The sequence below is a fragment of the Stomoxys calcitrans genome, chromosome 4, assembly GCF_963082655.1.
Source record: "Stomoxys calcitrans chromosome 4, idStoCalc2.1, whole genome shotgun sequence".
Taxonomy (NCBI): Eukaryota; Metazoa; Arthropoda; class Insecta; order Diptera; family Muscidae; genus Stomoxys; species Stomoxys calcitrans.
In genome coordinates this window covers 11,670,558-11,698,526 of record NC_081555.1, presented here as the reverse complement: position 1 = coordinate 11,698,526, position 27,969 = coordinate 11,670,558, and the positions used below count along the sequence as shown (strand labels likewise).

Genomic DNA, 27,969 nt, shown 5'->3' with positions numbered 1-27,969 from the left:
ACTGGAAGTCGTTCGCGTACTTTTGCTTGCAATTTTTTAAAGAGAGTAAAATGGCTCTTACTCTCCTGCAAATTTTTACTGGAAAAGTACGCGAACTGAGCTATTTATTGCACTTAAATGGCCATTCGTTTTTTGATTCGATTGTAGATGTCATATCGAAGTTATTTAAAAGTCACCCTGTATTGCTCTGTGTAATAAATGGCAATCTTAACAGATGACAGATAGGAGCCTCTGAATAACAACTTGAGAAAATAATATAAACATCTTTTAATAATATATATACGTAATTTTTCCCCTTTTTTTTCTTATTTTTACTGACACTCGACTCTGGTAAAATAATAATGTTATGGAGTTTAACAGAAAAATTACCAGAATTTCGTTAAGCATACTGTTCTAGTTCTAGATCTACCATATACTCAGAATGGAAAGCTCAGATATTGGTAGTGAAGAAATGTGTTACTTGGAAGTAGACGATATTACATGTGGTTCAATTTCCTATAATGAAAAATCAAGAGTGCTGAAATTTACATGCACATATTGCAGTGAGAGTTACTTACATATGGAACATTTCTGCAACCACCTAACTGACCACATCAATAGTGTCGAAGAAGATCCAATAGAATACACGGAAGTTGAGGATGAGACATTATATCAGCATAACAAATGTGGGAACGAACAAGAAGAGGAAAGCTGTGCATCACTAGACTCAAATGGCTGCGTTATTAATAGGCTTTATGAAGAATATGATGGGTCGCTGTATTCTCACGATGAGGAAAACAATTTGCCCACAGAAAACGCTGGCTTCATGGATGAAACAGATTCCATAATAGAGGAAGTGGAAGAATCTTCTGACTTGACATACCAGCTGGATCAGCGTTTTAAAAATACAAATGATTTCCGAGGATTTTTGCCACAGTCATCGAATATTACAAGTGGAGATGTGCCAAATCACGCCAAAACCACCGCAAAAAGTTTTACTTCGACAAATAATAGTTTCGAGGAATGTTTTCTTAAAGAAACTGATATTGAAAAAATTCGTTCACAAGGCATTGTGGTGAATGAAAATAAGGAACCAGCAAGGCGGTCAAAGGTAAGTTCTAGCGAACATATAAGCATAAAGTTATGGAAATAGGCCTTACGTCTCAGGAATAAAGACTTGAAAAAATACATTGCCTGCATCTCAATAATCTAATCAAAACTAAGTGGTCTAAATGCAGTAATCTTTTTGTGCAATAAGTTTTCCGAATACCTGCATTTCAGGTGTAAGATCCATTAACAAATTGCTTTAATTAGATAATTATTAATCAGCCTACGCTTTACCTTTTAGTTTCTCGAGTTGTAGGCAAGTCTCCAAATCAGATATTTTAAAAATTATCCCGACGCAAGTTAATGCTTTTTTTCTCTATTTTTTTTTTTTGGGCAGGCCAAAAATGATGATTTAATGCGGTTTAGTACAAAAAAGAATAAAAAAGTCACAACAGTCAAAGTAATAGCAGTGAAAAATCGTATAGCAGAAATTTACGACCGTATCAAAAATGAACAAGCAAAGACACAACAAATGTATGCACCCAGTGGGCAATCTGAACAAAAAACACAGCATATGCTTCCTACTTCGCCAAAAGGAGATCATCACGGAACACAATATGGTGCCTTAGACACTAAGGAAAATGATTCGACTAGAAAAATAATTGGTGAAACACTTATAACTCTTATACCGGAAGGTGGTAAAATACCAACGACCTTACCCACTCAACTGGAGAGGATACATAATAAAATAACCATCTCTTCTCCAGAAAGAGAAGCTTCTGAAGATGAAGCTAGCTCTACACTATCATCGGACGACAAAACTGCAGTATGTCCAGCGTGTGGCAAAGTTTTTAGAAGTCATTTCAGTTTGACCATACACAAACGTATTCACTACCTCGAGTCGGATAGTACTGTGAAACTTGCACACAAATGTTCTGATTGTGACCAACTTTTCAATAAACTAAGCCAACTGAAGCAGCATGTTGAGTCAGTCCATTACCCTGATGGTTTCGTATGCAAAATCTGTAATCGGCGCCTTTGCAGCTTATCCCTTTTGGAACGACATATGGTTAAAGTTCATTTAGAACGCCCTTTTAATTGTCAACTATGTGGAAAAAATTTCTCCGATCCCATTACATACGAAGAGCACGTTATTTCTCATAAATCAGCAGATAAATGCCACAAATGCCAAATATGTGGTCGCAAATATTCCACCCAGTTTTTCCTAAAACAGCACATGCGAAACCATAAAAAACAAATGCCCCAAACGTGTGTTGTATGTGGCAAGGTAACACTTCGCATAACCCAGCATATGAAAATTCATACACCCCGGCCAAAACGATTGTTAAGCTGTTCCGTATGCGGTAAAATATTTAATTTCAGCTCTGGTTTAAGTCATCATTTCAAGGTAATGCATAAGCTACCTCGGCCTCCTCCAAAACAGAAGAAAGACAACAATGCAAATACTCAGAGACGCAAGCGAAAATCCCGCAACAATGAAAACGTGCACAAGATTAAAGACGATAGTTATCATCACATGGCAAGCAGGGAAAATTTAAATGATTCTCAAATTATCATTGAAGAACCCTCAGAAATTCCGGATGAAGTGTACACCGCTGATGAGTTTATTACTCAGTCTCCAGTTCAAAATCCTTCATTATCTGACAAAGATAGCGGCGTTCACATGTCGGATCGAAATAATTCAAGCCATAATTTTGATGAAGAGGACGTCAATCACAAGGAAGAAGAAGCTAAACGTGTTATTGTGGAGCTAATACAAAATTCTATTTATCCTTCATTTTTGTCGGAAAATCTATTAACCCCGCCAATAGCTAGAGAGGAAACAATATCAGCTGTAAATAGTATTGTGAGAGATTCATGATTGTTCGTGGAGCAAATTACTATAAGTTTGTTGCTTTTTTAATATTTAATAAAAACAAGTAAGACTTTGCTTTATACTGGAAAACTAATTAGACTTTGCAGAATGCTCTTCTATGCTTCGTATACCTTAAGTTCTTATTGCTTGCACTATATAGAAAAATGTATCATCGGTAATGTATAAAGTATTATCAGATATTGAAAACTGGTTTTTTGTATTTTGGCTAAATATAGTAATCGGTTTTTTAAAAATTGCCAATTTTGGGGATTTTGCTAAGCGGTTTCATACGGAAAACCACAGGTTTCCTCAATTTTCGGATTAATATTCGCACCCTCTTTTTCAATTTTAACCTTTTTTGACTATTTCCACTTTTTTTGCAGGGATGAAATTGAAGATTTCACAAATTACCTTAAAACCCTAAATCTATCTCTTTCATCCAAATTTTATTAAAATTAAAAAAATATTATTTTTTTTAAGGGAGAAATTCATCGAGTCTTTTACTTTTGAGCTGCTTATTGAACATATTATAAGTTGCAATCTGGCGATTTATAATAAAGGGGATAAACCGATCTTTATTACCAGGAACAGGCAGGAGGTACTAGATATTACCTTTGTATCGGAAGATATAAGTGGCAGAATAAGCGACTGCATCGATCATCGTTATATTAGTTTTAACCTTGGAGAAAGGAAGAACTGCAGAAAACTCTTCAACTGACCAAAAGCCACAAGAGCACCGCATTTTATTGGGACATCTATAAGGTTGAGCTAAGAAAATATAAGTGCGAGCTTAGAAAGGCTCAGAACAAATCCTGGGTAGAATTCTGCAGCTCCGTGGAGGATACATCTGAGGCCTCTAGGTCCCTCTGTCCTCGAGACCTATTACGGTGGGCTACATCCAGAAGTCAGAGAAAGTATGGACAATGTCTTGTGAGGAAAAACTAAATCTACTCTTTGATACACATTTCCCGGGAAATTCTCCAACGGACAACGTGGGGCCAAAAACGGTTGTCACTGATATGCATTCGCCGGAGGCCATTAAGGAAATTGTGTCTGAGCCGAAAATCCTTTGGGCGATAAAGGAAATTCTCCAACGGATAACGAAAATTTTTCCAACGGACAACGTGGCGCCAAAAGAGGTTGTCACTGATATGCATTCGTCGGAGGCCATTAGAGAAATTGTGTCTGAGCCGAAAATCCTTTGGGCGATAAGAAGTTTCGACTCCTTTAAGTCCACAGGCCCTGATGATGTGTTGCCGTTTAAATTACAAGCTGTGTTTAATAGACTGGTTCCCTGGCTTAGGGAGATATACTCTGCTTGTATCATAATGTCATATATGCCTGTGGGATGGAGGGACACGAAGGTCATTTTCATTCCGAAAGCAGGAAAACCCTACCACACGAAGGCCCCGCAAAAAATAACAAAAATTAAAAAAAAAACAAGTAAGAGCGTGCTAAGTTCGGCTGGCCGAATCTTATATACCCTCCACCATGGATCGCATTTGTCGAGTTCTATGCGCGGTATCTCTTTTTAAGTAAACAAAGAATAATGAATAAGAACTGTTATGCTGTTGGAGCTATATCAAGTTATAGTCCGATTCGGACTATACATGAATGTTGAACATTGCAGAAGTCATTGTGCAATATTTCAGTTAATTCGGATAAGAATTGCGCCTCGTAGGGGCTCAAGAAGCAAAATCGGGAGATAGGAGCATATGGGAGATGTATCAAGCTATTGATCGATTCAGACCATATTAGACAAGTATGTTGAAGGTCGTAAGAGAAGCCGTTGTACAAAATTTCTGCCAAATCCGATGAGAATTGCCCCTCTGGAGGCTCAAGAAGTCAAGACCCCAGATCGGTTTATATGCCAGCTATATCAAAACATGGACCGATATGGCCCATTTACAATACCAATCATAACCGATCTACCCTAATAAAAAGTATTTGTGTAAAATTTCAAGCGGCTAACTTTACTCCTTCGAAAGTTAGCGTGCTTTCGACACACAGACGGATGGACATGGCTAGATCGATTTAAAATAACATGACGATCAAGAATATATTATGGGGTCTAAGACGGATATTTCGAGGTGTTACAAACAGAATGACGAAATTAGTATACCCCCTTCCTATGGTGGAGGGTATAAAAATATAGTACAATTTTCTAGGAAAATCTTAACATAATATTCAAGATAAAAATGCAAAAAAAAATTTTTTTTTTCAATAAAATTTTGTGTTAAAATAAAAATTCTAAAAAAAGAAACAAACCTGAAGGGGATTTTTACAAACATAAAATTATAATGAGATTAAGTTTTTAAAAATGTTAATGAATTTTCCATTAGGCGCGGTATGCACCTCTGGCGAAATTTTCGTTACCATAAGAAATGCATTGACATATCCTAAACGAAATTTTCATTACCGGTACCGCTACCGAAAATTTGGCTTGCAAATGAAATGCTCAAATGAAATTTTCTTTGCGTAACAGGGCGACATCAAATCACTGCTGTTTTTTTTTTTCCAACTATGAATGAAAATGTATATTTTAATAGTTCCATGCAACATGAAATAAAGTTATTTGCAAATAAAAACGATTAATAACAGCACATATGTACTATATTAGCCAAAAATTATTAAAACCCGGCCAAAATTATTTATCGATGTTTGTCGCCATCTTGTATTCTAAACAACTATTTTTCATGGTGACATAAATGTCTTGGCCGCAACCGAAAATCTGCTACAGATGCATACTCAACTTTAAAATCAAATTTTGAATTTGAATGAAATTTTTTGGAATACATTTTCGATGACATAACAAAACATCGATTTGTACACATATGTGCCACCCTGTGTTTTCTGTATATGAGATTTGACATCTTTAACAGCTTGACAGTTTCCGAATGGATACCATAACGTTAAAGGGTTAATAAATAACAAGAAAACTATTCCAGGGAGACCTTTGAAAATAAGGAGGAAGTTTGCAATAACATGTTAAAGGTTCTACCGCCCACCAGTATTGGCGATCGGGCCAAAGCGAAATGCGGCGAGATATTCTTTCACAACTCCACAGACTTTACCATAATTTGCATTTGTGGTATGAAATACTTTTCCTTTGACATCTTCCTGTTGCACATACAAAATGTTCACTTTGAAAATGATCTGCTTAAAACTGAGATTCCTTGCAACAGTGATGAAAATGAGTATTTGGAGATTGTCAAAAGTGAACCTAATCCAGCGGACATAATCGCTGACCAATTACACGAGCATGAAATATGGGATAGTGCACCATCAAAGATCATGGGTGATGACGATGGCGGTGAAGGAGTTGATGTGTTTTTTTCGGATAACAACAATGATGTAGACGATGACGACGATGATAGTACAGAGGAGGAAGTTGTAACTGTTTTAAAGAAACCAACACGTAAGACCACAAATAAGCAGCAAAACAGACGTGGACGAAGAAAAATTAAAAGTGATGTGGAGAGCGATGATAATGAACAAAACAATAAAAGCTCGGATGAAGATTTTTTTAAATCTATGGTGAGATAAAAGTGACGTAAAATACCTATATTACTGATGTGTTTTCCTTTGCCAGCTCAATGATGATGAAGCATCTGGGTCGGAAAATAAAGGCCTACAATGTGATGCCTGTGAAAAATCGTTCCGCAGTATGCGACATCTTTCAGCTCACATTGCTCGCATGCATGACGAAACGTTAAAGAAGGAGAAGTTGGAAGACAAAGAACAAAAGTGTCCGGAATGTGAGCAAATACTGGCGAGTCGTAAAATGTTGGATCGTCACATTATTGATATACACGAAGGTTTCAAATGCTCACTTTGTGAAAAACGCTTCAAGCAACGCCACCAACGCAAGCGGCACGAGCAATGCCACAAAGCAGAACGAAATTATATTTGTCACGTTGAGGGATGCGGAAAAAGTTTCACGGAGAAATATTATCTTAAACGGCACGTTGATATTCACACAAAGGACAGAAATTATATTTGTGATTACGAAAACTGTGCTAAAGCATTTCAGACCATGCGTCGTTTAAGGGCTCATCAAAACATCCATACTAAGCCAAAAAATCTGGTGTGCGATTTTTGTGGTTACACCTGTCGGGAAAATGAGACATTAAGGGTCCATCAACGAGTTCATACGGGTGAAAAGCCCTATGTTTGTGAAGTGCCTGAATGCAAGAAACGATTCATTTCAAGTTCTGCTTTGGGTGAACATATGGCAAGCCATATGACTACACGCCCTCATATCTGTAAAGTATGCAATGCTTCGTTTGCACGCCAAAAGGCTTTATACCACCACAGCTTTTTGCATTCGGATATAAAGAAATTTAAATGTAAAATATGTGGTAGTGCCTATAAACAAGCCTCTGGTCTGGCAGGACATATGAGAAAACATCGAGAAGAAGGCATGATGTCTATGGTACCAGATAAACCACCTTCATTAAATCCAACAACTCCAACCGCACCGGCGGTATCCGTTCTCGTCCCACCCCAATACCCCTTTGTCACATTCTGAATTTTTATTGTGTATTATATACGTTGTAATATTAACTTGATTAATTTAAATAATAAATAGGATACTTTATTTTGCATATGATGCAAATGTTATATAATAGCAAGAATTATTTCCATCTAGAAACAATACTACATAAATAGAAAATTAAAAAAGCACCTGGAAAATGTCAAAGTCTTTCGCAAAAGACCAGGGGCAACAAGTTGATAAAGCGATAAAGCTTCCGTTTACTTGTACAATCTGGTGGTTTGAAACTGGGAACGAATTATGGCATAATTACTCGTTTATGCCATAATTCGTTCCCAGTTTCATTCGAAATCTTTTAATTGTAAATTTGGTACATATTTCTGTATTTAACGATAATTTTGAATTTTAAATATTTTGTAGCACTCAAATAAGTAGTATCAACAGGGTTTCTATCGCAGATACCATACCAATCACCATCTTGTGGATAGGCATCGTCCAGAGATATCAGTGTGGATCTACATGGTCAAGAGCGGGAGGTTCAGTGCTACAGGAGATAACTAATAGACCAGGCGGCGTTTCAAGCGGGTCTAGATTGCATTCATAGCTACTGAGTGAACGCAATTTTTGCAGATCGACTGCCACCCAATGCACCTGAAGAAGTTAGCCTTCCCCGGTAAACTACAGTAGTTGTGGCTCAATTGCATTCCGAAAGCTGCAGCCACCTCAACTCCTATAGCGCTAAGATTGATGTTGGATGTATGTCCTGATTGTAACCTGAGATAACAAGACACGAGCCCTACACGGAGTGCATGGGGATAGCAGTTAGGTCCGGTACTGCCGAAATGGCAGTACATACCGCCAGGGGCCGCACGATACACGTCACCTGTTTAACTGCCCGGCCAGACCCACTCGACTCAAACCCAGACTCAAATCCCTGTGGACGCTCCACATCTTAGTCGCAGAGTTCCTGGGTCTTGACACTCAACATAATCAAGCAGACGAAAGATACAACACAATGAAATGCTACAACAACAACAACATAATAACAGTTTTATTAAAATTTTGCCGTAAATAATGAGGGAATGTCTTGCTGAATTCAATCAGCAAGTTGTTTTGCTTTAAAATCTATTATCGAAAAAAAAGGCGACGGTATGTGTAATTTTCTAATAGGAAAAACAACCGTTTTTTTCTGCTACCTTCAGGTGTTGTGCGTGAACATACCTATTTCAACAAACCCCATTTGCCAAATACCTATCAGCTGTAGAAAAATACAGACCGACAACAGTGAAGAAGACAGGCGTAAACAAAATATTTTTCTTCTCTAGGAAGGATGTTAAAAAACTGTGTTTTGCCCGCTAATTACATTAGTATTTCCTGCGGCGAAATAATCTACAAAAGCTTCGATGAGTTTGTATTTAACTGTAATCTCTGCAAAATCAAAGTTTTTGACTTTGAGGATTTCGTAAGGCATCTCAAATGTGTCCACGAAGATGAGCTTAACAGAAAGGAGTGTTCTGATAAGGCTAGCCTCTCATGCAAGGGGGAGGAGGACGAGTATGATGATGAGGATTATAAGCATATTTTGAAATCAAATCGCGTTGCAAATAAAAATAACGAAGCTGGTACTGAAAATTCCGATTTTAACGATGACAGCGACTTTGAACATTGGAAGGAAGCAAATGATTCGGAATATGAACAGTCAGAGGCAGACAAGAGTATAATAAAGAAGGTAAGCTGCGAAAACGGTTACAACTCGATCTTTAAAATTATGTATATCTTTGTAGCCAAGAAAACCAAAAGACTTTTCCTGTGAAATCTGTAATAAAAAGTATGCTGAGGAACGACGTTTGAATATGCACATAAAAATTGTTCACCTTCGAGAAAAACCGTACAAATGTGACTTATGTCATGAATCATTCGCTTCATCAGCTTCATTACAAAAACATATTGGACAGCGGCACACAGGCTTCGAATGTCCAACTTGCCATAAAGCATTCTCCTCAACTCGCAATTTAAAACGGCACATGTTGTTGCATGTAGATGTCAAAGAATTCATTTGCAATGAGGAAAATTGCGGAAAACAATTCGCTTCACCAGGCCTTCTAAGAGACCATCGGCGATGCCATAGTGGTGCACTTTTGATATGTGAAGAATGTGGCTACAGTTGCAGGCAACGTGAATCTTTAATTGTCCACAAACGTCATCATACTGGAGAGAAACCATTTCGCTGTAAACTATGCGATAGTAGTTTTGGTTCGAAGCCCTTGTTGAAAGAACACATGGCCACACATGAAACAGAAAGGAATCATGTATGTGATGTGTGTGGAAAACGTTTTAATCGACCGAAAGCCCTTTACCATCACAAACACTTGCATTTGGGTGTGAAAAAATTTGTATGTAAAATTTGTGGTCAAGCATTTGCACAGGCTGCTGGTTTGTCGGCCCATACGCGTAAACATAAAGAAGAATCATCTGGCATATTTTCCTCTGCACTATCCAATACTCCGCCGCCAGGCGTGAATGTGTTTTATAATTTGTAGGATATGTATTATAGAATAAAATCTAAGAAACATAAAGTAACTGTTTAAGATGCAGCCTTTTGATCGCACAAGGAAATATAAAGCGAAGAAAGACATCTGGAATAATGGCTGGTCAGAATAAGCGAAACGAATGTTTTGTGGCAGCTTTCGAAGTTATATTTTCCGATTTAAAGTTTTTAGCAAAATTGGACGATGAATATCTAGGCCACCGTGGTGCAAAGGTTAACATGTCCGCCTATGACGCTGAACGCTTGGATTAGAATCCTAGCGAGAACATCAGAAAATTTTTTCAGCGGTAGGTATCCCCTCCTAATGCTGGCATCATTTGTGAGGTACTTTGCCATGTAAAAATTTCTCCCCAAACAGGTGTCGCTATGCGGCACGTCGTTCGGACTCGGCTATAAAAAGAAGAACTCTTATGTACTTAAACTACCCTTTCACTTGGGAAATGATATTAAAACTACCCTATCCCATGGAAAAAGAGGACTAAAACTACCCTTTCCCAAAAGATCTTCAAGAAAATTGGTTCCATGGTTGGATAATTAACAAAAGGCTTCCATGTCAAGTACCGCAACCGCCTATGTATGCTTGAGTACTGTTATATTGCTCTGCACGCGTAATTAAATGACAGTGCGACTAATTCCAAAATGGTTAGAAAACAGTTATTTTATTAAACTTAATTTCTTTTTTTGGGTCTTGACTTGTGGATTTACTGATTATAGACTTTCTGATAAATATTGTTTTAAAGGTTTGTTTGATTGCGATTTGGTGATCCAACCTGTCTTTTAAAATCATTGCAATTGGAACGTAACAATGTTTACTGAGAAATTAAGCATTCCAATCTATAAAAAAAAGTTGTATGAAAAGAAACGAATTTATTTTTCATTCATTCATGGTTATATGTGTTTGAATTCGAAAGGTAATGATTGGAGCTTCTAGGGTTTCAAGAATTCTAATATGAACCTAGCTGGTTTAATTATACCCTACACCACTAGTGTGGTACAGGGTATTATAACTCAGTGCATTTGTTTGTAACACCCAGAAGGAAGAGTGATAGACCCATTGATAAGTATACCGATCGACTCAGAATCACTTTCTGATTGGATTTAGCTATGTCCGTCTGTCCATGTTAATTTGTGTACAAAGTACAGGTCTCAATTTTCATCCGATTGTCTTAAAATTTGGTACGGGCATGTTTTTCAGCCTAGAGACGAAGCCTATTGAAATTGGAAAAATTGGTTCAGATTTGGATATAGCTCCCATATATATGTTCGTCCGATTTTCAATAATAATGCAATAAAATGGTCATTTGTTAACCGATTCTATCGCAATTTTGCAGGAAGAAGAAGAATGACTCTCGACATTACTGTTGAATTTCATGGATTTCGTTTCGGATTTAGATATAGCTCACATATATATACATCGCCCGATTTTCACTTCTAGAGCCACTGCAAGCGGCACATTTATTGACCAATCTTCCCAAAACTTTGTACAACGATTTCCTCGACGACTTCCACTTTGTCTTATAAAGTTTGGTCGAAATCGTTTCAGATTCTATATCTAGCTCCCATATATATGTTCGTCCGATTTGTAGTAATATTGCAATAAGATGGTCTTTTGTTAACCGATTCTCTCGAAATTTAGCAAGACTGACTCTCGATATTACTGGTGAATTTCATAGAAATCGGCCCACATTTAGATATAGCTGTCATATATGTATATCGCCAGATTTTCAGTTCTGGAGCCACTGCAAGCGCATTGCTTGACCAATCTTACCAAATTTTTGCACAACACTTTCCTCAACGACTACCACATTATGTGAGAAGTTTGCTCGAAATCGGTTCAAAATTAGATATAGCACCCATATATATATTTTTGGGAATTTGAAAAATGTTGTCATTTGCCAACCGTTTGCATACAGTTTGAACATATTTGCTAGCCGAGGTCCATCAAAATTGGATATAGCTCCCACATTATACTTACAGGGTAGGTGTAGGGTATTATACAGCGGCTTCGCCCGTCTTTTGCCCTTCCTTACTGGTTTTTTATAAGTGCTGGAGGGCGCAATTATACTTGATTCCGCCAAATTTGGAAAAACTAATGCTCCAGGGGATTACGAACTTAAATACGGGGATGGGTTTATATGGTGACAAAATATATTAATAGACCTATGTATCTATTTAAAAATGTGCTGTTTTTTCTTTCAAATTTAAAATCAGTTAAAAATTTATCGAATCCCCTTTAACTCACAATGTGGCTGGTCAGCTGTTTTGTTCAATGTTTTGTGTCCCAGTTTCGGCTTCGTTTTAAACTTACATTCGTAAATATTTTGTTCTACACAATTACACACCTACACGAAAATAGAAAATTTTTGCAAAAAAATTGTATAGTTTTTGTTATAAAATGTTGAAAACATTTTTCGCCCTACCACCAACTCAAAATATCAACCAGACATGTGGCGAAATTGTTTGTCAATCTGAGAGTTCATTTTTTATCGTGTGTAAATTGTGTGAAATCAAAATTTTTCAATACAATGAATTCATAGAGCACTTTCAAACAATTCATTCATCTTCACTATGTTCAAATGTACCAAGGCAAATAGACGATCTGCAGGAAGACAGTCAACCTACATCTTCAGAGGAAGATGAACAAAATAACATATTGGATGAAAATTGCGGCTCTGATGATGAGGAAAATGAACTATTTATACTTAAGAAGGTAAGTGATGTCAAAAAATACATAGCTATGTAGTTTACAATATATTGGAAAATACTTGTTATACTCAACACAAGAGGATTGAACGATAGTTGATCTTTGTAACTCATCAAAGTGGTGATGTTAGGCCCTCAGAAGTATATATTCCACATCTTAGATATCCCAGAAAATTGTAGAGCAGACGGCACCTTACACATTTCAAGAGGAAATGAGATATGTGGATAGCCTCCATTGGCATGTAAGCTAGGTTTTCGGGCAGAAAAACAAAAGTCAAGAATGACAGATGGTTACAAAGTGCGGCTTGAAAACACTCCAAAATTATGTGCCCTAATCTAGACTTAAAACGGTTGTTATTGTAGCCACATTTTTTGTATTTGGGGGTAGAGATCCTCGTCAAACTCCATAGGTGAGCAAGCTTGTCGTCGTCGTTGTAACCACATTTCCAGGTAGCTCGCAGCTAAGCTTCTCGTGACAGCAAAGAACACCACACAGATCGGGCCTCAAAGTTCCAGATTGTATGGTGCACACAGCTATCTTGTGAGCAAGCTCTTTCTGTTCAATGGGACCGACCGCCGTGGGAACGTCGTGGCCATTGGGAACATCAAAGGCCCCAATAACTCGCCTTATCAAAGCAAATATCATAGGCACTCAGTCTCAGTCTTGATAGACTGAAGGTTGCATGTAACGACATTAGCAAAAGCTGTGAGGACGCCGAGCAAGAGAAAAACATGTGATGTGCGGTTGCCACGAACTGGCAGGAAGAAGGGTTTTTACTTTAATTTCTCATTTCTTTAGGAACTTTTCTGAATTAGCGGATGTGAAAACTCACAAGTTGTACGGCATATTAAAGCGATCTGGATGGTTCAACTGCCGAAACTAGTAGGCCTCAGTATACAACACACTGCTACAACAGCAAGTAAATTAAATTTTTAATTAGCCTAATAAAAAATTAATTTGGAAATTTCAATCATTTGTTTAGTTGGATCAAATATAGAATTGAAGATTTTTTCAATTACCTTTTTCAAAAACTGTGATAGCTACTTTTGTACACTATCAATTAAATTTTTAATTAGTCTAATAAATAGTTAATTGGACATTTCGGAAATTTCAATCATTTGTTTAGTTGGATCAATTAAAGAATTTATTGAAAATTTCAATCACTTTTTGTTTTAATTAGATTAATTAAAAAATTATTTTGAAATTTCAATAATTTTTTTTAATTGAATACGCAATTTTTTTAATTGAATTTTTTTTCAATCGCCTTTTTTAAAAACTGTGATTGATATTATCATTTTTGTGATTGAAGCAGCTTCAATTAAACAATTAATTTCGTGATTTTTATTTTTTTTTGTTCTTTCGCCTGTGCCAAGGTGGCCCATGAAGGAACAGGGGCAAACTTCTCACATATCAATAAGTGCTGTGGCCTTCACATTTTTGAATAAAAAACCCAAAATTTTGTTGGAAGAAATTCTGCCTTTTGAATGAGGGCTTACCGTTATAGAATATTAGTACCATGACATCATAGCTAACCCATGCGCTCATGGTGGCCTCCAATTGAATAATGCGCCTCATTTGATTTTCCAATCTACTTTCATTTGTATGAACATTTTTTTTATCTTTATCGTTCTCACTTTCTAATTTTTACCAGATTTAGCTTCAAAATTTCCCAATTATCTCTTCTTTTTAGTCTGAAAAAATTTGTCAGATGCAACAGCAGCAGTTTTTATGCTCCGTATGCAGCAAAAGTTTTACCACCAAATTCTCTTTAAATTTCCATAGGCGCCAACAGCATGAATCCAAAGAATTTCGTTGCAACAAATGCGATAAAACATTTGCAGAAAAACGTTATCTGGCGCTTCATAAACGTGTGCACAAAGATGGCCCAGGATACACGTGCAAAACTTGTGGCAGAGAGTTTGAAAAATATGAAAGTCTTCGGTTTCATCGGGAGAGCCACATTGAAACGCGAAATTTTCTATGCGACCATGAGAATTGCAACAAAGCCTTTCCCAATAACAGGCGACTGAGTGCTCACAAACGTACCCACATTCCCCCAGCATATGTGTGTGAAATTTGTGGATCTCGCCAACGCAGTAAGGAATTTCTTACGGTTCATCTGAGAACGCACAGCGGGGAAAAGCCATACTCTTGCACCATTTGCGGCAGTAGATTTGCTTCCAAGCACTTTCTAAAGGATCATTTGGAAGTGCACGCCACCGAAAGGGCTCATGTGTGTGATGTTTGTGGCAAATCGTTTGCCGGTCGAAAATCACTTTACCACCATCGGCATTTACATTCCAATGTAAAAAAATTTGTATGCAAAATATGTAATTGTGCATATTCCCAAGCGGCTGGCTTGTCGGCCCACATGCGTAAACACAAACAGGAAAGTCTTTCGATATTTGGGAATGACGAAAGTTGAACAACATAATGAAGTACAATAAATCGAATGCTTAGTTTCATGTTTATATATTGAATTTATTTAATATTTGAACATTTATAATAAATTTTTGTTCTCATAAATTGTAACACACTATAACAAACTACATTCATTTAGTACTTTTCATAAGTGTTTAGGATATCTGGTAACTTAGTCCCTATTAATAATTACGTTTCCACTTAAAATGCTTAGGCCCATACGCGAATAGTATAATCCCAGCTTCCGGTTGAAAGAGCCGTGCCATCCGGCGACACTTGAACACAAGACACCTTATTCTCGTGCCCGTACAACAAACAAATGCGTTCCGATTTCAGGGTGTCCCATAAATTGACAGTGTAATCATTGTAGCCAGCAAATAGCAAACGTCCGCTTACAGAAAAATCAACAGAGTTCACCCCAAATATTATGCTCTCTTTGGAGAATACGGACACTTCTCTGTCGGCACGCATGTCGAACAAACGGCAGCTACTATCATCGGAGCCTGTAGCTATGGCATCGCCACTTGGATGGAATTTTACACTGTTCACATCTGATTGATGACCCTCAAACGATTGTACCACACATCCAGATCTCATATCCCAAATAAAGGCCATGCGATCACAACTGCCGGAAACAAAGGTATTACCAGTTTCATTTGGAGCCAAATCTATGGCCATAACATCTCCCGAATGCCCATGGAAACTTTGCAAAAGTTGTCCCGACTCAACATCCCATAAAGCACAGGTAGAATCGCCACTTCCGGTGAGAATTTGTTGGTCCGAATTCGGATAGATACAGCAAGACATGTAACTGGTGTGAGTGCCCACAGTTCGTTTCTTGGCCGACATTTCTTCATCCGATGTTATTGGATAGACGGTTACCTTATTGTCTAAACCACCACATGCCACATAATTGCCCGAAGGAGCATAGGCACAAGCCATAATCCAAGTAGTGGGCATGGTGACAGCATGCTCTTTATTGGTGGTAAAGGCATCCCATATGATTAAACGACCATCCTGTGATGATGAGATGATGTGTCGTTTATCTGGGCTCCAGTCGGTGCATAGTACTTTTGCTTGATGACCTTTCAATACTTTACGGGGTTTTATGTTGACAAAGGCGATCTGCTCCAAGCGTTCAGCAATCGACGACAAGCTAACATCATTCAGTTTTTGGCGTTCCTCTTCCAATTTAGATTTCAAATTTTCAGCCTCCTTTAAAAGACTTGCCATTTTGTCATTGGCATTTGCCTGTGTATCAGCCATTTCTAAAGAAAATCCGCTTTTCGCCAACCACAGCTAACAATTTATAGTTAAATATACTATTCTTCTGCTAATGCTTCGGGGAGAACAATCAATTTTTGCAAAAATAAGGTACACTGGAATTTTATACATGTCATGCGCATAACGTATTTTGTTTGTGTGTATATATACTGGAGCAATCGGAGTAGCAATCAGCCGTTAGCGTTTTATTCATATATTTACAAACATATTTTACATAAAATTACATCACAGACACAAATCCTCCAACATTAGATTTTGTCTGCGTCCTCCTTATGTTTGTTTGAAATTGGTTTGTTGAATTTACTTTAGAAAGCCTCTTAAATGGACTTTCGGGAATAGTTTAGCCCGCCCGAGCTGGTCTGAGCAAATACAAACTTGTTAAGTTCGGTTGGTGAAAACTTGGCTACTGATCACTATGGTTTCTAAAAAGAAATTTATGACCTGTTTGTCGATCTCGAAGTTACATATTCGAGTAATACAAGAGTTTGCTTGAAGGTTAATCAAAAGAGAGAATTTTGATATATAAATAAATTCTTCAATGTCAAAAGAGCTTAAGGCAAAAAGGTACTTAATAGGGCACACCTTAGATTCCGCTGAAAATTGGTATGTAAATGTGGGTTGACCTCAGAAACTCGAATCTGATGTCCGTTTTTGGGGCAAAGGTAATTGATGAGTAAATTACTAATGTGGTGGAATAGATTAAAAAGGAAAATTAAAAAACTTTAAACATTTTTTAATTTCATGGAACAATAATGGAAAAGCGTCAAAGGTGCGCCCTATAAAGTCAATTTTTTTTTCTTAGAGTCTCAAAAGTCTAATCGGGGGACCTTTTCATTTAGGGATATTAATGCACCTCTTACATTTTTATACTTTTGAGTAATGTAATGATTGCAAATTTGTCCATGAGCATTCCATTAAGGAACAGCTGTAAACTTCCCACATATAACTGATTGCTGTCCTATTCTAGTTTTTAGTTCAATTATAAGGGGCCTCCTATTTATAGCCGAGTCCAAACGGCGTGCCGCAGAGCGACTTTGGGGAAACTTTTTTACAAGGCAAAGTACCTCACAAATGTCGCCTGTATTAGGGGGGGATAACCACCCCTGAAGACCTATCTATGTTACTATATTCGTTTTTCACATTACTTTCATAAGTATTGAGGGAATGTCCTACTGAATGAAATCAGAAAGATTTTTTGCGAATATAGTACCAGCCATAAAACAAAATACTGATACGTTACGTAGCGCCTGACGTTACGTATTATATATACTTCTCTATGAACTGGTAACGGCGTTGATTTGTTTTGAGTCGACTTTAATCTCTTTATTGTTTTATACACAAAATCCAAAATCGCATAATAATAATATATGTCAAAAAAAGAGCTTAATATTCGTAGAAAACCAAAAAACTAAAAAACTTAGTACCCTAAAGTGATCATAAAAGAATATGTCAAAACCTGCCACAAATATCTCTCAATAAAAATAATCGACTTAATAGAGATAAGTAAGTGAAAAAGAAAAATGACTGATCAATACATGAAAGATGTTTTGCGTGTGGCTGTGGCACAAATATGTCAGACAATTGGGTACAATGCAACACAGTCGGCACCTTTGGAACTTCTGCAGGATGTATTGGATAAGTTTATGAGGGAGTTTACTCGTGACCTCAGGCGACAGGTTGAGCACTGTAAGTATTGTGCATGTACTAACTACATACATACAATGTGTTGGGTTAAATGTTTCATGCTTTCAGATAATCGCACCGAAGCCAATATGGATGATGTGACATTGACATTGAATAGTATTAATGTGAATGTAAGCGAGTTATTGGACTATGTGAACAATGTGGAACCGGTTCCCTTTGCCACAGAGATACCAAAATTTCCTGCCCGCAAAAATTCATATTTGAATTTTCTTAAACCTGGAAGCAAAGAAGTGTTGACGAGACCTGTGCATGTGCATGATCATTTGCCTCCTATGCTGCCTCCAGAGATTTCCCAGCCTCTGGACCCTATCCTACCATCAACTTCGAATGGGTTGTCGACGTCCGATATAAAGCCGAATACTGAAAACGGTGCAACAGATGGCGTTGCCAGGGCTCATAATAGTGGTAAGGACTTTTTTTTTGTAAATTAATATTATGATTAGCAAAATATTATTAACCTTACAGAATCTGGAGCGGGAACGTCTTCTGCAAGTATTCTGGACAAAAATACCCTGCAATCCCTTTTCAAGCCCAGCTCTAATTTTGATGATGCAGATAGGCCTACGAGAGAAGTAAGTAGTGTTGTCATGACAACTGGTGGTTACATATCACCTGCAGTTGAGGGAAAAATGCCGGAAGCCATTGTGCCAGATATTATTGGTAAGGCACAGAAGAATGGCAGCAACAGAATTTCGTTTGATTATCTCAATATTTCAGATAAGTTAATGGGATTTGATGCACCCCCTCCGCCAACGCCACCACCTCCCCCTCCACCATTACCAGCACCTGCACCACCTGTTTCAAGACCGGTTTCGCGCTCTTCGAATACTACACCAGCTCCCATGGTTGATTTGATAAAAACTGAGGAATCTGATAAGGATAAAAATTTGACACAATCTTCCAATAAAGAGTCTAAAAAATCTTCGACCACCAAAGCCCTAGATTTTAATGTGACAAACAGAAAGATAGATGTTACATCTGCTGAAATGTCTGGTAAAAAGGATAAATTACTTAATCATAATCAGTTGCCCAATCCCATAAATCCGACTGGCACAAAGCCTCCAAAGCTAAACAAAAAGAAACAAGCCACATTAATGCAAAACAGTTTATCAGCTGGCATACATCACAACAATCCAAACAACTATGCGAACATGCTTCTAAAAAAAGCCAAGAAACAAAAACAGCCTCTTCTGTCGGGTCAGCCACTTTCGGAGAAACACACACAAGAAAAACCTGGCAAATTGGACCCAGCAGAAAAGACACAGAGAAAATATATAAAAATGTTGCAGAAAATGGCAAAGCAAGGAAAAATTCCAGCCGAATTGCTAAGCGCCATTATGGGATCGGATAAAAAATCGAAAATTTTGAATCCTCAAATTTTACAAGTTTTACCTCCAGGCCCGGAAAGAATACAATTGGAAAAGTTGCTTAAAAAATATGGTAAACAAAGGCAGAAGCAAATAAAACAGCAAATGATGATGGAAGCTCAAAAACATAAGAAGTCGCTTATGCAAACAGCCCCACCGCCATTAGTTCCACTTTTCACCCCGATTGCGCCTACTAAAGAAGCATTGGTCAAGCCGCCTTTGGTAGTAGATTTAGAAGAACAGAAGCCTAAAATTATTGAACAAAAGGATGCAAATTGTGCTTTATCCCCAGTGAAGACAGGATTTATGCCAAGTATGGCGATTTCGCCAGGTCAACAACCACCGCATTTGGTGGAGGCAATAATTAACAAGAACCTGAAAACACCAGTTATGACCGATACTCTTGTATTGGGTGACTCTGCTACACTGACGCCAGTGCCTCTTCTAACGGGAGATGGAAAAGAGCTGAAATTGTCAAACGAACCGGACCGTAGTAAGTTAAACATTTTCAAAAAGATTTCGAAGCAGAAAACTCCAAAATCTTCATCCCCCACACCGTTGCCGTTGCGTATGCCAACAGGATTATCAGATACGCCAATAATTAATTTGCCTTCTGGCACTACTATAACGCCAGCACCAGGTCCTGGACCTGCTTTGGGCACTTCCACGTCGGTAGGGCGGTCTTTGTTTCCACCCTTACCAGATAGTGGAGCGAACAACATTATAAATTTAGATGATATCAAAGACCCTCCGCCCAGTTTAAATGTACCTAATCAACCACCAACAGACTTGAGCATGTTGAACAGAGTGTTCGGAGAAAAACCTCCGGGGGGCGAAGCTGCTGATATGGCCAACAAACCCAAAAAGAGGGGTCGTAAACCTGGCAGTAAAAATAGCCCAAAAATTCCGGGAGCTATACCTGCGAGTTTGCTTAAGAAAAATAAGAAGATGAAGTTGGACCCTAAACTTTTCCCAACGCAAATGCCTATACCTCCCGATATTGCGACGGCGGTCGGAGCGGGCAACTTGAGTTTCGATAACGTAGCCCAATTCTTTAATAATCCTCCCATCAATCCCATGGAATGGTCCCAGAATAAACAGCTGCAGCAACAGATGCTTATTATGGCCGCCGCAAAGGAGAGAAAGGAACAAAAGAAAAAGAACAAAATTATGAAGCAAGACATACTTAGTAACGAGAAAAATATGATGATGCCAATGCCAACAAATATGTCTATGGGTGTAGTGCCGACAAACGAGGAAGTGCAAAATATCAATAAAAAGTTAATGCGTATGGATACCATACTTAAGCCTGCTCCTTCAACAAGTGGTGGTAACGAGTTGTCGGTTGATACCAGTCTAATAACTGGTAAAAAGTTACCATCACCATCCCTATCCCAATTTCCGCAAACTTCTACATCACCTTTAAAGTCGCCAGCTGGTCAGGCAGCCTCGAAACGTCTGATGCAAGGCATGGAAGCTATGGCTGCTGCAGCGGCCGCTGGTCTCGGACAACCCTTTATGCTGCCTAATCGTCCGGCTTTTCCTAATTTACCCAGCAGTATGCTGTCTATACTACCTTTTCCGTTTACAGCTCGACCAGGTCTTATTCCAACCCCCAGTCTCTTTCCAACCCCCGGCCTGGGAGCATTTCAGAGCAACCCTAAGAATCCTCTACTAGCGGGAATGTTTCCATTTCCAAATTTAAAGCAGCAAACTTCACTTGATACTAGCTCACAAGGTAAAGAAAGCATTAATTCTAAATGTCAAATTTTCCTCAAATGATTTGTACTTTGTTTTAGAAACAAGTGAAGATTTATCGATGGGAAACAAAAAGAAAGTTGCAGATTCCTTGGAGAGGAATTATTGTAACGTAGCACCATTGGTACCAGAATTTCTGAAACTGAATACACCAGAACTAAATAAAGTTTCCACAGAACTCCATGGTGAACACGATTTGACTAAAACTCCAAAGTCGCGTAATTCGCTTAGTATAGCAGCACCTCAGGACAATATTCTTAAGAAAATAGTGGAGGCCCATACATCCGAAAATAGTCTAAGCCACAGCACAAAATCTATGCCATCTGCACCGGGTGGAATGTCGATAAATACATTTGAGCAGCTGATGAAAAAGAATGACAGTCCCATTGATTTAGCCTCTCTTAGTAAACCAATGAAAAGGCCACCGCTAACTCAAGATACAGGTTTGGATTTCTCCATGAATAAAAAACACCACCCAACACCTGGCCTAAAACAGCCACCAATAACATTAAACAATGAACCCATAGAAGTGTCGGACGATTCTGATGAAATGAGCCAACCACCACCGCCGCCATTGAAAACTCCACTCCCATTACCTATTGTGGAACCAACACCAGTACCGGCGCCAACTCCCACAATAACACAGCCAAACATTAATATTGATGAAATATTTGTGGCTAATGCAGCTGCCAATAAACCACCGCCAACATTATCACTAGAATCCGATTTATCCTCAAAAGAGCTCAAAAAGCTCAAAAAACAAGTTAAGAAGACATCGGCCAGCATAACAAGTACTTTAATAAACCCAGAGAAACCTGAGGGTGTCAGTAAACTAGCGGGAGGGGCCGATTTGATACCACTTACTTCAACAGGATTGGCTTACTCCTCAAAAAATATTCCATTCAATAGTTTGACTGCTAATGCCAATCCCACATTTACACACAAACCCCCATCAGAGTTTAACACGACGTCCTCCTCTGTTTTTGACAACGTTACAATTACTGCGGCCATGCCAACATCTGCAACATTATCTGCATCCACAAATATTTTTGACATGCAAAAAAAACGAAAGGAACACAAAAAGATTAAGAAGGAATTAAAGGAGGGAAAAATCAAAAAGAAAAAGGATAAAAAAGATAAATCGAAGAGCAAAGAGAAGGCTGAGAGGTATTTACAATCGCAAGAAACATCGCCATCTAAAGAGAAATTGGAACCGATTGGCGCTGAAACTCCTCCAAGTATTAATGTCGTTACAGACGTCGCTGGTGGCATCAGTGGCGTTGATAAAGTAAAAGATAAAGATCTAATAAAGAAACTAAAGAAGGAAAAGAAAAAAGAAAAACAACGTTCCGCCATGGAAGAAACGTCCACAGTTATAGCTCAAGCGCCTTTGCAAATTTCAACGAGTTCGTTGCCTGAAGTTGAGAGAAAACAAAAATCCTCACCTTCCGTAGTCGTAAATGCTTCGTCAAACAATGAGGTGGACAGCTTCGTGGCAACTGCTCCTTCAACTGCTACTCCAAGTGCATCGGTTGTGCCGAAATTAACTTTGAAATTGGGTTCTACCCAGTCCCCTACGCCGATAGATGATTTGCACAAAACTTCAAGTAGCAGTAGTGCTGCTACAGCGACTGCGACGACACACACAGTATCAAAATCACCACCGCGCGATAACCAACGAGAACCTTCTCCAGAGTTGGCTAGAATATCTCCTCTCGTTACCCGACCACCAAAACAGAAAGTTAATCCAGGTATGTATGTACATTCTGCATCATTTTGCTAAACACAACTAAATCGTGCATTATCACACCAATAGGAGGTGATTTAATAACTGGACCAAGTTCCGCTACAAACAGTCTTTCCACCGCCAGTGCCGGACCATTGGACACATTTGGGGATGTTAGCAAGCCTAGTTCAACTTCGAATATAAACATGATAGTGCCACCACCAAATCCTTGGCTCTCGGGCGGTACAATATCGGCTAGTTCGGTATTGCTGCCGCACCAGCTCTTGCAAACCACGAAGCATGACATGGTTACAGCTTCAGGCAGTTCTAATCAAAGCACAGATGTTACAAAAGCGCATACTTCTGCCGATAGGCAAAGTCCTTTAACTCTAATAACTGAGACCAGCAGACCCTCCTCATATATCGTAAGTGTAAATTAATTTTAGTAAAAAAAAAAAAAAAACTTTAAATTAATTCACAATATATGGCAGGATGCTGAGGGAAATCGAGTTTGGATTTGTCCAGCCTGTGGCAAGGTAGACGATGGCTCCCCTATGATAGGTTGTGACGGTTGTGATGCCTGGTATCATTGGTAAGTATTTTATTTTCAATGTAATCAAAACTCGCATGTCTCAATTTACTCTTTCTCAGGGTGTGTGTGGGCATATATGTGGCGCCCAAAGATAATGAAGACTGGTTTTGTCGCGTTTGTATAACTCGTAAGAAAGGACTGCATGGATCGGATAAAAAACGTAAACGTAATAAAAAGAAGTAATTTTAAGAACTTGACATGATTTATACATATACATAATATATTAGATTTAAGACATGTTGTATAATTTTCCTATTAATACGTTCATATACCATAAGTATATAAAATCCAATAGTTTTATATATATTAAAACCCAAACATAATTACTGTAATAAAATAAAAACAATAAATTCATAATAATTTATTATTTTATTATTATATTTAATTTTCCATGATTATATAATCGAGCTTATAAACAGTTAATGGAATGGAAAATTGTTTGTAAGCGTGTAAAATAGAGAAATCATACGAGGTATAAATTTGCAGGAGAATAATCAAATCCTTTACTCTCTTTTGCTATATATTTGAATTAAACAGCTAGTTTTCATACAACAGTTGTTCGATGCTGCAAATTTCTGCGGGGGAAAAACCATCCGTAGAAATTTGCAAGCTAGCTCTCAATTACCAAACTCTCATACCCGAACTCTCCAAGCAAGCAGAGTTCGGGTATGAGAGTTTCCAAGCAAGCAAAAAAACAAACCAAAACAAAAATCAGCTGTTTTTCTGCAAATTTTGACTGGAAGTCGTCCACGTACTTTTGCTTGCAAATTTTTTAAAGAGAGTAAAATGGCTCTTATTCTCCTACAAATTTTTACTGGAAAAGTACTCGAACAGACCTATTTATTCAATAACAAATCATTTTGGTATACAAAAATGACTATGGATTTTATCAAAATCACATTAACACACTGCAAGTAACATTTACCTTTAATTAAAACAATATATATGGGTGATATTTGATTTTATCGAATTAGTGTAGTTCAACGTACACATACAAAACATTTAGCGGGAAGAGCTCCTTTATTTCTCCATAAGCTAGCGATTTCGCTAGCTACTTTTTTAGATAAAAGATTTTGAAGCAAAAAAATTTGCTATTTTCATTCAATAGGACATTCCCTCATAACTTATGAAGAAATTTTCACAAAAGTATTATGTTTTCATTGAGATTTGTTATGTGTTCTAAAAAATAACTATGAAAAACATGTGTTTTCACCGGCGAAAAACGTACATAGTCCCAACCATTAGGGTAAATAAAACGTTCTTCCCGCTAAATGCTTCATACTTTAACGTTGTTAGCACTGGACACCACATCTGATATATTGGGTTGCCCAAAAAGTAATTGCGGATTTTTCATATAGTCAGCGTTGACAATTTTTTTCACAGCTTGTGACTCTGTAATTGCATTCTTTCTTCTGTCAGTTATCAGCTGTTACTTTTAGCTTGGTTTAGAAAAAAAGTCTAAAGTATATTTGATTAAAGTTCATTCTAAGTTTTATTAAAAATGCATTTACTTTCTTTTAAAAAATCCGCAATTACTTTTTGGGCAACCCAATAATAAATTATCAACAAATCAAAAAAAAAAAGTCATTTTAATTTTAAATAAATGTTTCTCGGGTTTCATAAATGTGATTTTTTAAATCCTAAGCAATTTTGCCACTTAAAACGTTTATTCAGTGGATAAACATGTTGCATTCTTTCTCTTTTAGTTTTGTCATTCAAATTGAATGATGACCCCATGTCTTGGGATGATAAGATAGCCGCTTAGCTAAACGGGGATAGGATTTTTCTCCATACAAACTAACTGAGGAAATCCGCTTAATGGGTACACAAAAGACTCCTAGTGTCCTCGGTTTTGTGTTGTTGACCAACTACTCCTAACTGTGAACAAAATTATCTTGCATAAGAGAGCCATACAAATAAAGGTGTATATAAGTAACGCAGTTACGCCGCCTTTTTTGTACAACGGCTTTGTACTTCCGTTCGTAAACAAACCATGTAATCGACGAGCTTTTGCACAGCCCTACAACAGTTATTAAAAATAAATATTGAAAATGTTAAAATCGGAGTTCTTAAAACACTACAACAATTTCAAATGTGCCGAAATATATTGTATGTCACCACCAGCTGTCTTCAATGTGACCTGCATTTTGTGTGACCAGCAACTTGACCTTGATCAATTTGTGGTCCATTTTCAAAGTTGGCATCTTACGCTGGTAGAAGAAAGCATCCGACTTCAAGATTTGGTGGGAGCACAAGAACAACCGTTAGTCAAAGATTGCTTGCTTACAGATGAACTTGTCATCAAAGAAGAAATTGATAGTGATCCCATCAAACATGAAGACTTATCCAATAATTATCCTTCTGTAGAAACACTTGAGAACAGATTTTCGAAAGAAATCTCGTACGATGAGATGGCTGAAGAGAATGAGGATGATGAATGCTTGCAGCAATTAGTTAATGAAAATAAAAAAAGAGAATCAAATAAAGCCGTAGAATCCTGCGATGTGAATTTTCAAAGCACTGTGAATTCCATTGAAGATATTGGCCTTCTGGGAGCAGAAGATACAAATGGAAGCGACGAGAGTTGTTCAGATGAGGACGAGTGGTCGGACGAATCCAAACATCATAAAAACAGTAATAACGTAGGTATTAGATTTGAAATGGCTAATATTACCTACATTGATATTACTTAACTGATTCCAAACCAGTGAGGCCTATAAATATAAACTTCTAGTGTATCTTTTTCTTAATTTTTTCTAGTCTAGCAAGGAGCTTCCTTTCAAATGTTCCCTCTGCCCACGATCATATATGACAAAGCATGCCTTGCAAAAACATCACTATAGTGCCCATAATCCCAAGAAACGAGACCGTAAAACGCCCAAGCCAGTGCATAAGTGTGATATATGTAATGAAATATTTCGTTCGGCAATTGTTTTGGGAGCACATCGATTTAAGCATACCGGCATATTTTGTGATATTTGCGGCAAACCATTTAAGCAGGTCGGGACTATGGTGCGTCATAAAATACGACATACCGGTATTAAGGAATTTAAATGCCAAGAATGTCCCAAAGAGTTTTTTACCGCCAAGGAACTAAAATCGCACATGTATTGTCACATTGGAATGCAAATAGTTTGTGAAATTTGTGGCAAAAAATGTCGAGATCGCGGAGTGTTGACCGCTCACATGCGAAGACATACCGGAGAGAGACCAGCAAAATGTGAAGTATGTGGCAAAAGCTTTTTCTCCATCTACGATTTAAATGTACATGCTGTTGCCCACACCAACGATCGCCCTTTTCCATGTGATATCTGCGGCTCTAGATTTCAACGTAAGAAGGCTCTGCGTATTCACAAAAGAATACATTCAAAAGACCGCAGCAATCATGTCTGCAAAATATGTGGTAAATCCTTTGCCCAGTCAAGTGGATTAAATTCGCACATGCGAACACATGAAACTACCATGCATAGATCTGATGTAAAAACTATGACATCAACACTCATGGCACCACCTGAATTTATTGGAAACTCACTCAACAGTCTGGATAATGAGGGAGCAGCCGAAACAAGTACCAACTGTCCAATAACCGAAATTTCTCTTTCTAATGTGGAACAACAAAAGCTATTAAACGAATATGATCTATAAGGAAAATTAAAATAAAGTATGTATTGGTACATTAGTCGTTCGTCTTATATATTACTAACGCAGCTGAATAGTATATCAATTCAATTCGTAAATGTAAACCACTAACTTTTTGAAATTTGATACGTTTGCTAGCTCATCCAAATCTGATTTTCTAAGCTGCTGTGAAGAATTGGCATACGAATTGATGTGCAAAAAGTTGTGGTTTTGGTAAAAAAAATCTGTTTCGACTTTTTGGGTAAATCAAAGGTATTTGTATTAAGAATACATACCTATCCATATATATCCAATTGCAAATAAATATCGCATTTAAATAGATGTAAATGATCTAAACAAAAAGCCCAATTCCATATTCGCAGTGCGACACTTCTTTGGAGAGAAGTTTTACATGGCAACTCACAAATGTTGCCAGCGTTAGGAGGGGAAAACCACCGCCGAAAATTTTTTTGATGGTCTCGTCGAACCTAGGCGTTCTGCGTCATAGACGGACATGCTAAACTCTGCGCTACGGTTGCCTATTTAGAAATGTCAAAAGGGGTGTCGATTGAAAATTCTCCATATACGAGGGTTGCCTTTTATATTTCGGGATTAGAGAACAAAACAAATATTAATCTTCAAAAATAGCTTTATTGTTTTTCAAAATAGTCCCCATTAAGATCAATACACTTTTGTATGCTTTTGAATCAATTGTCGAAGCACTTTTGCCACTCTGATTGAGGTATCTCCAAAACATGCATTCTGAATGCATCAACCGCTTTTTCAGGTCTCGATTTTTTTTTGTATTTTTGGAGCATTTCTTTTGACCAATCGACGCGAGCCTTTTTTT

The 27,969-nt window shown here is 37.7% G+C and overlaps 6 protein-coding genes across 7 annotated transcripts; 5 read left to right on the top strand and 1 right to left on the bottom strand.

Annotated features, from left to right (window-relative positions):
- Positions 1-220: 220 nt before the first annotated feature.
- On the top strand, positions 221-2,996 carry LOC106087437 (zinc finger protein ZFP2). Its single transcript, XM_013252477.2, has 3 exons — positions 221-330; positions 398-1,090; positions 1,424-2,996. Exons 2-3 carry the CDS (start codon positions 422-424, stop codon positions 2,906-2,908), a joined length of 2,154 nt encoding a protein of 717 aa, XP_013107931.2. The 5' UTR covers positions 221-330; positions 398-421; the 3' UTR covers positions 2,909-2,996.
- A 5,659-nt stretch (positions 2,997-8,655) lies between these two features.
- Positions 8,656-9,985, top strand: LOC106087446 (zinc finger protein 239). Its single transcript, XM_013252489.2, has 2 exons — positions 8,656-9,126; positions 9,182-9,985. Exons 1-2 carry the CDS (start codon positions 8,728-8,730, stop codon positions 9,935-9,937), a joined length of 1,155 nt encoding a protein of 384 aa, XP_013107943.2. The 5' UTR covers positions 8,656-8,727; the 3' UTR covers positions 9,938-9,985.
- Positions 9,986-12,110: 2,125 nt separating this feature from the next.
- Positions 12,111-15,198, top strand: LOC106087436 (gastrula zinc finger protein XlCGF8.2DB). The gene is made up of 2 exons (XM_013252476.2): positions 12,111-12,655; positions 14,340-15,198. Exons 1-2 carry the CDS (start codon positions 12,341-12,343, stop codon positions 15,072-15,074), a joined length of 1,050 nt encoding a protein of 349 aa, XP_013107930.1. The 5' UTR covers positions 12,111-12,340; the 3' UTR covers positions 15,075-15,198.
- Positions 15,110-16,782, bottom strand: LOC106087435 (guanine nucleotide-binding protein subunit beta-5). The gene has a single exon (XM_013252475.2). The coding sequence runs from the start codon at positions 16,334-16,336 to the stop codon at positions 15,281-15,283; it is 1,056 nt and encodes a 351-aa protein (XP_013107929.1). The 5' UTR covers positions 16,337-16,782; the 3' UTR covers positions 15,110-15,280.
- A 900-nt stretch (positions 16,783-17,682) lies between these two features.
- On the top strand, positions 17,683-23,861 carry LOC106087434 (transcription initiation factor TFIID subunit 3). 2 transcript variants are annotated; one of them, XM_013252473.2, is made up of 8 exons: positions 17,683-18,040; positions 18,107-18,463; positions 18,524-18,718; positions 18,776-21,163; positions 21,225-22,934; positions 23,000-23,334; positions 23,401-23,501; positions 23,561-23,861. In XM_013252473.2, the coding sequence occupies exons 1-8, from the start codon at positions 17,875-17,877 to the stop codon at positions 23,682-23,684; spliced, it is 5,376 nt and encodes a 1,791-aa protein (XP_013107927.2). In that variant the 5' UTR covers positions 17,683-17,874; the 3' UTR covers positions 23,685-23,861. The 2 variants fall into 2 exon arrangements, with proteins under 2 accessions (XP_013107927.2, XP_013107928.1); XM_013252474.2 differs by lacking the exons at positions 23,401-23,501; positions 23,561-23,861 and having other exon boundaries at positions 21,225-22,938; positions 23,000-23,089.
- A 1,429-nt stretch (positions 23,862-25,290) lies between these two features.
- Positions 25,291-27,180, top strand: LOC106087433 (zinc finger protein 62). The gene is made up of 2 exons (XM_013252472.2): positions 25,291-26,143; positions 26,262-27,180. The coding sequence occupies exons 1-2, from the start codon at positions 25,553-25,555 to the stop codon at positions 27,144-27,146; spliced, it is 1,476 nt and encodes a 491-aa protein (XP_013107926.1). The 5' UTR covers positions 25,291-25,552; the 3' UTR covers positions 27,147-27,180.
- The last annotated feature ends 789 nt before the right edge of the window (positions 27,181-27,969 follow it).